An 11,993-nucleotide genomic window follows, 5' to 3' on the forward strand; every position below is an offset into this window, starting at 1 on the left:
GTTGGGAGTGGGTGAGGGAAAGAGAGAAACAGGTGAGTGAGCTGAAAAAGGAAAATAGATTATGAGGTAAAGAGAGAATGGGTGACGGAAAGAGAAAAATGGGTATTAATAAATAATAATAATAATAAGACAATAAATAATATTATTTAATTAGAATAGATTTGTAAAACAGATTAACTGATGTGGGTGTTTTGGAATTGTGATAGTGTAAAATAGAAAAAATAGGCTTTTAGTGTAAAATAGACGAAAATTTTTAAACGAACTGATGTGGTTGCTCTAACTGTAGCAATGGTGTATATTTGCACACTTTTACAATAATTGATGTAGACATTTTTTGAATTAAAATGTGTAAAATGATACACTTTTTATACTAGTATTGTGTAAAAGCTCGGATTTGAATTTTTTGTTGTTGAACTTTTTGTATTTGTAACTTTTTTTTTTTTGGCTGAATTTTTGTATTTGTACCTTTGCTCAGTCCCTAAGCAAAAAATTCTCTTACCTGCCGACAACTTCAATCAGCCAGGTGCCCCTAAACATTGGGACACAATCCTTTTATCTCACAATTCCCACTTGTCAACAGAAAATTGGACAGACAACTTTAAAGTTTAAACTTTTCTTTTTACCTTATCATCACATCATCACTCATCAAGGTCACACCTCATTTTCTATTCCCATTTTCCACTAATCCAACGGCATTTAAACACATAAACAATTCATATTTCATCAAATACCATTAACTGGTGCAAACGACAGCATTTTATAATGTACCTCACACAGCTCCCCTTGTCTAAATAGTAACTGACACATCTTTCAGAGTTCAAACACACACTTTATACGCAGAGGCACAGAGACAGACAGAAGTGAGAGTCAGAGAACTCTGAGTTTGAAGCAATGGAGGCTGTTATAGCAGCAAAACCAATTATTAAAGTGGCGGCTCTATGTGGGTCTCTCCGAAAAGGCTCGTACAACCGTGGCCTCGTTCGTTCTGGTACTTTCTCTGCTTTTGTTTTTAAGTACTGTTTTCTACTTTGTTTTTGGGAGCTGGGTTTTGATTGTGTGTGTGTGTTTTTATTGTAGCAATCGAGGTGAGCAAGTCCATCAATGGCTTGGAAATGGAGTACATAGACATATCACCTTTGCCTATGCTCAACACTGATTTGGAAGGAGAAGGAACTTTCCCACCAGCCGTGGAAGCATTTCGTCAGAAGATTAAAGAAGCTGATAGCATTTTCTTTGCTTCACCCGAGTACAACTACTCAGTCACAGGTACTCCTTTTTTTTTTTTTTTTTAAATAGTCTTGGAAAATTGGTATTGTTTGCAAATTTTCAGTTTTGGACTAAAATTCATGTCATGGGTTGAATTTATTTTGGGTAAATTTCAACAATTCAACCTCTATGAGGTGTATCGAAATGACACTCCACAAGGGTTTGTATAAATAACACTCTCCAAATGTTACTGAATGTAAAAATTTAACAAAAAAAATTGAACTTCATAACAATTTTTATTTTTATTTTTATAAATTACTCATTTGTACTGAATTTATTATAGAACGCCATCTTTACAAATCTCGAGAGAGAGGGTAGTCTTATTTTGATCATACTTTGCATAAGAATATATATTTAAAAATAAAATTTTTTGTTGGAAAAGTCAGACATGGACTAATTTGTCACATTTTGTATTCTCATTTTGATAAATCCTTATGGAGATTGTTGTAATTTATCCATTTATTTTTCAGAGGAGATGTGGGACATGAAGCATGCAAGGTTTTGAAAATGGTGGGTGCTTTGTATAAGGGCTGGGTTAGTTCTTAGAAAAGAACCTTTGAGGCTTTGTCTGTAGTTTTTTTAATATTTGGGGTGGTGTTGTTTGATTAAAAAATGGAAAAGAAAAAGGGCAATGGGACAAGCAAAATGTGTCCTGTTATAGGAGATAGATAAGGAATTCAGGACCTTGTGGTTGCAAGTGGGTGAGGTCTCAACTTGGTAGTAGGTACCATTGCATATAATATATGACTTTTATTACTTGGGAAGTTTAGTTGACCCAACTTTTGGGTTTTATTTTGTACGCATGGTATCACGGCTTTCATTGCCAATTCGACCGCCCAAATCCCCCAATATTATATTTCTTTAACTACAGCTGGTTCTAAATTACTTTTATGATTATTATTATTGTTGACCATACACTTTGCACTTTAGACTACCCAAATTCTTTCAAATGCAATGTTGTGTTAATATATAATATTACTTAGTTTCTCAACCAAATTTCCCACATTCTGTCAAAAATCAGAATCTTCAAGCAAACAGTGCAGGGAGGGAGAAAACAGGAAAAGGAAAAAAGTAGAGAGTTAAATTAGCCTGAGTTTTTCAAATGTCTAATCAGCATACATGTGGTCATTGTCTTTGAAACTATATATATATATATATATATTCATTCTGCACTGCATTTGAATGTGTAGCACTTATCGGTTTGAATTAGCTTTATGTTGAAAAGATTATTTGTTGAAAGTTGACAAAAGTTTTATTATACCTAAAAAAAATAGATTGAAACTTTAAAAAGTTGTACACAAGTAAATGAGCTAATAAGCCATCTAAAACAAAGTTCATTTAAACGTACATTCAATGCCTTTTAGTTGATCATTTCAATCTATGAGCTTTGAGGTACCTGATGCGTTAGGCCTCTCAATTATAAGATGGTTCATTAATCTTATTTCAAACATAATCTAGTGTGATATGAGAAGTATAGCAGGAACTGTTTATAGGGATATTCATCTTGACCCTGACTAAGTGAGTCCCATAGGACTTCAGAAAATTGCTATGAACTTAGCCTAACCTTAAGGAGAGAGCTACATAAGCCTGGCATGTTACAGTATGTGATTCATATTCCAAATCCTAGAGAGATTTGATTCTAGGTATCCCTTCTCCAAGCTCACTCTGTGATGTACAGCAACTATGTGTTGAATAGACTGATTTCTGTGTAGGAAGGTTGGAAGGACATCAAGGAAGTTTATATATTCGTTCTATTTTGCATATCTTACTGATCAAAAGCATCTGAATGGCTTAAATTGTCAGGGAAAATTTTTGGGTCCATTGTCAGTTTATATGGAACAAATGGATGCATGAAGGTTCAACTCAACTCATCCAAGCCTTAATCAAAAATTGTTGAGGAAAAATACTTGCAGAACTTAAAATTTAAGTTGTAAAAAAAGGCTTTTAAAATTAAACATATTTCAAGAGAAGAAATTAAAATTTTTTTAAAAGGAGCCTCAACATAGTAAAAATTGTTCTTGGACAAGTTGCTGTAAATTCTTTTCCAATGCCCAATGATTAATTCTTCCTCCTGATATATCATTAATATCCTTTGTAGAGCCAATATGGTTGGAACTGTTTACCCCTTTGACCTTGACTATTCTGATGGCAAGTTCATTGTCTGTAATCTGTGTTGAAAGTTGATACAATTAGCTAAATAGTTTACTACTGGGGACCATCCCAAGAAAGTAGTAGTGACTACTAGCATGCTGTCTATAGGATAGAGTGAGACAAAAAATTAACCTTTCTTACTTATTAATACAGCAATTTCCAAGGCTCCAGCTATTGCATCTTTCAGATGTTGCAATGTAATATAATCCCCTTCATATTGGTTTCTGTTGCTGATTCCAAATAATTCAAGAGTTGTTGACATTTGTTATTCTAAAATCGTCTTTTCCTGCAGCAATTCTTAATATTTCAATTTCTGGCACTACTTTCTTGCTATCTTTAAGCTACATTCTTGTCAAATATAAAGCTGATATATTAGGTGCATGCAAACGTTTGGTGGAGATGAGCACTCTTTCGCTATGATATCCTTTGTCCCATGCATAGTCGAAAGTTAATGTAGAACCAGAGGGGTTTGAGTCAACTCGAGGAATTTCACAATGTAGGAAAATGGAAAAAAGGTTTTATAGTATTGAATCATACTAAATTTCTTAATGGATTCTTGGAAAAAATGGAAATGCATGGTTTTTGATTAGATGCAAGAGGAAGTTGTTAAATCATATGTCCAGAGTCAGTGGGTTACAATTCATCAGCATTGACAGAGTGCACATCTAATAATGCACCCCTTGCCATGTAAAATATTATGATTTGTTTTGTTACAATGCTAACCTCGTTCCAATTCTCATGCAAGAATACATTACTTTCCCTTGTGTAAATGGCATTGATGGATCCGTAATTATATTATTCAATTATCAAAAATTAAAAAGGGAGGGTAGCGGGTGTTAATTTGCAGTCTATATATGTTAAATTTTTTAGCCAACATATTAGGATTATGCATTGCCAAAAAATCGGGTGCATGTTATTTTCTGCTTTGTGTTTTGCCAACTCTTTTCTCTTCCCCACTTTACCAGCACCTCTGAAGAATGCAATTGACTGGGCATCTAGACCACCAAATGTTTGGGCTGATAAAGCAGCTGCAATTGTAAGTGCTGGAGGAGGTTTTGGTGGTGGACGGTCACAGTATCACCTTCGCCAAATTGGAGTTTATATAGATCTTCATTTCATCAACAAACCTGAATTTTTCTTGAATGTGTTCCAACCTCCTGCAAAGTTTGACAGTGATGGCAATTTGGTTGATGAATCAATCAAGGAGAGGTTGAAGGAAGTTCTTATATCCTTGCAGGCATTTACTTTACGCCTCCAAGGAAAGCTTTGAGAAATAATTGGTGATTTTTGGGTGAAAATTATTTGTGACTCAGTATGTACTATGCCTGGCATTACAACCTAGCTGATTCTTTATGCCAAGTAGTAACATGCTGCATGGATTTTTATTTTTATTTTTTTTCTGTAAAAGTGAAGTTTGGAATCAGACATCAACTTGCTTTCATGTTCTTTTGGCGTGTCATGGTTTTGAGAAATAATTTGTACTAGTCAAGCTTCTGTTCATGTTGTTCATGGCCTGGTGATGAAAAGTTAGAGCCAATGGTCCTTGGATCAAATGGCATGTTATCCTCATAAACAAGATGGAATTGAGATTATGTGTTCAATCCATATAGATCTGTGAGTTTTATATTTACTCATCAAAGAAGAAGCATGATACACTGGGTCTATGATCTATCCAAACTGTAGCAGAATTACATTTAGCAAATTGATAAACTGATAACGTTTTGATAACCTACTAATTTGTAATGCTATTATAAGGTATAGATGATTGATTCAAGGTTTACTTTATTACAAAGAAAATATTTGAATATTTTGTCCAACAGTTTTTCTATGACCACAATTTTTGTAGCACGATTTTTGTCGCAACTCTGATATGGTCGATTGTGAGTAGTAGACAATTACTTAATTTCACATGGACCCGCTACTTTTTCTTTACCACTCATAATTAATCCTATCAAAATTGTGACATAAAAATTGTGTTTACAAACTTTCTCTTTGTCCAAGCAAAAAGTACAGAGTCATTCTTCAAATATGCCCCTTTACCATGCATAGTGTGTAATCCATTCTCTTAGTAAATCACACTCAGATGGTAGGCGTGTGTCATAGTATTGACATGCAGGTTGAGTTCCTCAAGTTCAATCCTTGACAGCAGGTATTTTCATACAAGAATAGCATAATATATATACACACACACACGCAAACAAGATGTGTGTAACGTAACAAACACCACCCATAAATGTAAAGTTGTAATTTACAACTATGTTTTTGTTGGCTTTAATTCCGTACCAAATTTGATTGTAAGTTTGTTCAATTTTATGTACCCTGTATTTCATGTGGGTTTTATTTGTAAGGGTTGTGCGCGTGTGAGAGAGAGAGAGAGAGAGAGAGAGAGAGAGAGTGTGTGTGTGTGTGTGTGTGTGTGTGTAGACTCAAGGCAATTGAAGGCTAAAACTGGATTTGCAGGTAGCTTGGGAGTAAGTTTCCCGCGAAGTGAAGCATGTGCCTTGCACATGACTGGAATGCGAAGAGTCAGGACATGATGAAGACAGCTGGTTTTTGCGAGTGTCTCGCGGGTAAGGCCTTCCCGCGAGATACCCGTGAAACATTCTATTTTGCTGAATTATCATTTCTGATACACACTTTCTGTACTCATACTATATATATCCACATTACCCACAGATGTTGAGGAGTACTTCTGAGAGAAAACCCTAGCCACAAACCTTGAGAGTTAGAAATTGTTATACCCACAATTCTCTACACAATCCATTGTGGATTTTCCTCAACTCCTATCTCTCCATTTTCATATCCTTGAGAGGTTGATAGCTCAAACACTTACCACACCCTTTTAAAGTGTCAAGTGAGGTTTTGGTGCTACTAGGAAGTATTGGAAGATGCCCAACTTTGGTGGATGCAATCGGGCATATTGCGGGATTCGAAAAGCTAGACAAGACACGGTTTCGAGAAGCCTTGTTGGAGTAGGAGCTTAGAGGGTTTAGGTGCATTGAGTAGATTAGGCTTGGAGGGTCTCTTGCTATTCGTATATCCCAATTGATTGTCTAGTGGATCGATTACCGCTTGGAGGGTGGCGGAGAGGTTTTTCGTCGAGTTCTTCGGTTTCCTCTTCGATAACACATTGGCGTGTTATCTTGTATTTGTATTCTTCTTCCTTAATTTTTGCCTTTTAATTACTGCTGTGGTTGTGATTAATTTCGGTTTAGATTGTTTTACCAATTCTGTTTTATCTTATTTTCATACTTTGCAAATACATTGTTTGATTATAAGTTTGTGTTGGTTATTTGTAAATTGGGGGTCTGGAGATATATTTTATGTTGGTTTTATTTCATTACAAAAAGTTTTGTAATTGCTTTAATTTTGTTTCTTGTATTTTTGTGAGATTTTATTGTATTGGGTTTAGTATTAAGTTGGTGAAGACTTAAGCTTAATTGAAGATTAAGTGGATTTTGTGAGAAGCTCACGAGAAGGTAACCTGCGAAGTAGCCACGTGAGAAGCACATGATTGGAAACTGAAGAGTCGTGCCAGGCTGTCAGTTTCGCGAGTGTCTCGCGGGTAAGGCCTTCCCACGAGGTAGTCGTGAAACATTCTGCCTGGAGGATATTTAATAGTGACTTTCTTACCCTTCACTCATACTATATATATACCCTCATTACCCACAAATGTAAAACTCTGATACCAATTGAAAGTTCGGATTTGTGTTAAAACACAAGAGCTATTTAGACCCCAATATTAAAAATTATGGCTCGGTTGATTTTACTCTAACTTATCTAAGTGCAAAAACAAGAGTAAATGAAATGCAATCAATCGATACTACTCCAGTGTATAAACATGAACAACAAACAATAAAAGTAAAGTACAAGAGTAAGGGAAGAGAGATGCAAACACAAGATAACACGGTGATGTGTTATCGAAAAGGAAAATGAAGAACTCGGTGAAAAACCTCTCCGCCGCCCTCCAAGCAGTAAATCGGTCCACTAGACAATAAGTTAGGATACATGAATAGTAAGAGACCCTCTAAACCTAATCTACCCAATGCACCTAAGCCCTCCAAGCTCCTACTCCAACAAGACTTCTTTTAACCGTATCTTGTTTAGCTTTCTGGATCCCGCAATATGCCCGATTACATCCGCCAAACCTCACCGGCTTCTTTTGGCAAATCCCCAAAACTTCCCAAGCTCCAAAAGACTCTCTGCACTCTGAAAAGGTGTGAGTTGTGTTTTGGTACAAATCTCCTCTCAAAGTATAACAATGGGAAAGGGATGGAGAAGAGGCTAGAATGATTTCTCATTAAGGATGAGTAGCTCTCTCTCTAAAAGAGGGGTGTGTGTGTTGTAGAAAACCTATCTAGGGTTTTTCTCTCTAAAATGACCTCTTTTACTTTTGTGGGTAATGAAGGTATGTATAGTATGGGTGAAGGGTAAGAAAGTCACATTCAAAAATCCTCCAGGCAGAGAGTCTCGCGGGTATCTCGTGGGAAGGCCTTACCCGCAAAATACTCGCAAAATTGACAGCCTGACATGACTCTTCAGCTTCCAGTCATGTGCTTCTCACATGCCCTTTTCACAGGAACCCTTCTCGCGAACTTCTCACGAATATTTTTGTTTGTTTGTTTGCTATTTGATTTGAATGTTTTTACATTTTTTTTATCAATTTTTACTTGTTTTTTGTGTCAAAAATCCAAAAACACATAAAAAGTAGAAAATTCAAAAAGTTTGATCGGCATTATTGTGTATTGTCACAAGCATGTTTTGCCTTGTACCTTTGTACTAATGGTTTTGTGCATTTACGAACATAACTTGTTCTTTATGCACTCATATCATTGTAGGAAAAATCTTGACATCTATGTGACGATTGTAAATAGATCTTTAAACTTGTCATGAATGATTAGTCAATGGTTTTGTTGATCTTGAAACTTGCATAGACTTGTGCTTATATATCTTCCCACTTTTTTATTTATTTTTGCTTAAAGAGCTCAACAAATGTAAATCTCAAAATGAAAAGAGATTAAGAGCTGTAAAAACCGTCACACATACTAGTATTTGACTAGGAAAAAGGGAAATCGACTTTTAAATTGAAATGTATGGTGCTTAAAAAGCCAAAGGCTCACTCTCAATGTTGAAATATAAAAAATTTCAAGCACCGATCTCAAAAATGAGATGTATTGTTCAAAAACTGATCAAATGTTATGATTTGTGCAGAAGCCAAATAAAAAGCTTCTAAGATTTGTAATCATTTTATTGTGGGAAGTCATATATGTTCATTTCTATAATTAAGATAAACCACTTGACTTAGTATCGGTTGTGTATGACTTGGTTGAATTGATCATTGAAGCTTTACTTTAGTTTAAGGACTATTCCACATTTGATACTCACCCACAACACATAAGTCTTAGTTCAATTAATGCTTATCTCATTTGTGTGATTGTACACGTTCAAATGTGATGTGTATGTTCAATTACTTGTCGATCAAACCCAAAAATATTTTTGAGTATTTTATATGTTTTTGAAAGTGATTTTATACTCTCGTGCTTTAAGTTTTTGTTCAAAATGCTTTTTTGTGCTGTTCTTCAAAAACTTGTTCAAGAGGCATTTTTGCACTTTTTTGTGTTGTTCTTCAAGAACTTGTTCAAGAGGCATTTTTGTGAGAAGCTCGCGACTAAGAGCTTCTCGCGAAAAGAGTTTAAGGGAAAACTAAAAAATCTCGAAATTCATACAGAAAGTATCTCGATTGTCTCATGACTGCCTCACGACTGTCTCGCAACTAGAAGCTTCTCACGAAAGTTTCTGTGCTTCAGTGGTGTTTTTCACGAGTAATTTCGAGACTATATAACTTGCGAAAACGCGTGTTTTCAATTTTATAGGGCTTATGTGACAGATTTATAAAACACTCTCTATTTCCCTCTCATTGCCTCACTCGAACCTCTCTCAACCCAAATCTGTTTTTCACTCAAACCTTATCTTCTTCAAGCTTAATCTCTACACAATCAACTCAAAGGTATGCTTTCTTATCATTCATTTCATTTTTTTTTCTTAGATTAGAAATTGATTTAGGGTTCTTGAATTGGGGATTTTCGAAAAAGGGGTTGGGAACTTTGTTTTGGGCAAACTTTTTCAAAATTTTGAATAGTCTATGTCCCATTTGATTTATGTGTATCTGCGTTGACCCCTTGTGGCATTTTAATCATGTATTTAGGCATATTTCCATGTGTTCATGCATTGCCCATATGTGTAGTGTAGTGTTGCATGCCATGTGTTTGACAAAATGCTCAAGTGGCATTTTTGAGTTGTTTTGGACTCAAATGAGTTCCAATTCCTGGGTTTACCTTTGATTGAACTTGCTTGACATGTTTTGATCATTGGGTGTGTGTTTTACACACTTTGCCCAACTTGTGCCTCACCATGCCTTACCATGCATCACCTAGGCACACATTAGGCACCCACCAAGCACACCTCATGCACACCAGATGCACCCATATGCACAGTTGCCAAGTTCATGCATTTTAGTTATTTTTTCATGGTTTAGTACTAATAGCATGCTGTTTTAGCCTTGCTGTGTTCTATTTTGAGTTTCTATACTTATGTTTTGGAATAACTTGAAACTAATCAAGTTTGTGCTCTGTTTTTGTGTTTTTGCACCTGTTTTTTTTTTCTCTGTTTTGTGTTTCCTTGTGCAGATGTCTCCCACTAAACATTTAGCTTCCAAGAAATCCTCCAAGTGTCCTCGAACAGATTCTGATAATTTCATGTCAACTGATGCAGAAATGGCTTACAATGATTGCTACAAATGAGCCATAATAATTATGGAAAGAGTTGTCAAATTGGATACCTTTGAGGACACTTGCATACCTGAAGTGTTTAAGGAGAGGACATGGACGAAGCTGCTGAATCCTAGTGGAGTTGTGTACTCGAAAATCATCAAGGAGTTCTTCTCGAATGCTAGTGTGGATGGATACCACATTAATTGTTGGGTGAGACACAAGGAATTTGTTATCACAAGGGAAACCATACAAGAGTTCTTGGAAGTTCGTCCTCCTTCTCAGCCGATTACCGTGAAATATGATGATCGTTTGGAATTTATTGAGGAGATGGTACGGCTTCTTGGTGGTACACTAAACAAGAAGTCAATGAACGCCATTCCATTCAATCCAGAGATGAGGACTTTAGCTTATGTGATGATCCACAACTTGTATTCAGTCACCAACCTGACGACATTGTCCGCTCCAAGGACAATTTTCTTATACGACCTCTTCACTCATAAGGAGATTGACATTTGTGGACACATCTTTTGTCTCTTGACCAAAAGCATTGAAAAGAGGAACTCTAGAACTATCATGCCATTCCCCTCTCTCATTATGAGCCTCATTGCAAAGACAAGGCTCAAACTTCTGAGTGGTCTCACCGTACTATCCCATTGGTGCACACATAATGACTCGAAGCACAGCTCACATCAAAGGATCCAAAACCGGTGTGTCTCAAATACCAAGGGATCGTGTTGAGGAAGAAGGTGGAGATATTGAGGAGGAGATTGATTCACCTCTACATTAGAAAGTTCTGCTCAGCCATCCTCTCAAGCACAAGCACGGGGACCCAATAGACTCGATCGCCTCATTACTAGGGTAGAACAAATGTATACCATGCTAGACTCCCATATGCAGCACATTGCGGAACAGTTTGCATACATTCAGGGTCAGATCACTGCATTATCCTCACAGATTGAGGATATGTCGATGGAGCAGGGTTCCGATTCAGAGTCCGAGTAATTCTAGTCTTTTTGGCCATTCTGGTCAAAAAGGGGGAGAAAATTTTGAAGGGGAGCTGGCACAGTTGAGGGGGAGCAGAGCTTAGATATAGATATTGGTTCATTATTGGTGGTTTAGCATTGTTTATGTTTGGTTTAAACTCTATTAGTTTTTATAACTCTTGGATAGTTTTATTGCTTTCTTTTAAAGTTTAAGTACTCGGTGTTTTATATTTCAGTTTTATATTTAGTACTTGTTTTTATCTCACTACTTTGTAACATTGTTTCAATACTTTTAGATGTTGATAATATATCTTAAGTACCTCTCACACTTGTACCCTCGTAGGATCTTATATTCTAGATGCAAATAATTTGTGTATTTTGCATTGGTTGTGTGTTGGACATGCAATTAATCATTGTAATTGGTCTTTATTGCTTTGCATGTTCGGATGAACATTTACCAGCTAAATATTCATTGTACTCATTCTTTAATGACTGATCTTGTTTGATCAAGATATGCTTACATGTTATATAGTGTTTATGAACTTGATTGCACTTTACTTGCTCATATGTGTACCATGTATTCAACTTGTCATAAGTTTAATGAAAGTTTTGTTTGTGTGCGAGTGTTTCAGGTTATAGGTAAATACATGTAAGTGCTTCACAGCTTCTAAATTAGGTGTGAGTGAGTTTTGCCACTATTCCCAAACTCACGTTTAAGTCTAGAGTCTATTTTAGGGGTTTTGTCACGGAATAGCCAAAGGGGAAGATTGTAAAGTTGTAATTTATAACTATGTTTTTGTTGGCTTCAATTCCGTGCCAAATT

At 36.0% G+C, this 11,993-nt stretch overlaps 1 protein-coding gene across 1 annotated transcript; it reads left to right on the plus strand.

The window, feature by feature from the left end:
- Window positions 1-770: 770 nt before the first annotated feature.
- On the plus strand, window positions 771-5,088 carry LOC126723595 (NADPH:quinone oxidoreductase-like). The gene is made up of 3 exons (XM_050427168.1): window positions 771-988; window positions 1,078-1,266; window positions 4,383-5,088. The coding sequence occupies exons 1-3, from the start codon at window positions 892-894 to the stop codon at window positions 4,685-4,687; spliced, it is 591 nt and encodes a 196-aa protein (XP_050283125.1). The 5' UTR covers window positions 771-891; the 3' UTR covers window positions 4,688-5,088.
- Window positions 5,089-11,993: the final 6,905 nt, after the last annotated feature.

This window comes from Quercus robur, chromosome 4 (assembly GCF_932294415.1).
Source record: "Quercus robur chromosome 4, dhQueRobu3.1, whole genome shotgun sequence".
Taxonomy (NCBI): Eukaryota; Viridiplantae; Streptophyta; class Magnoliopsida; order Fagales; family Fagaceae; genus Quercus; species Quercus robur.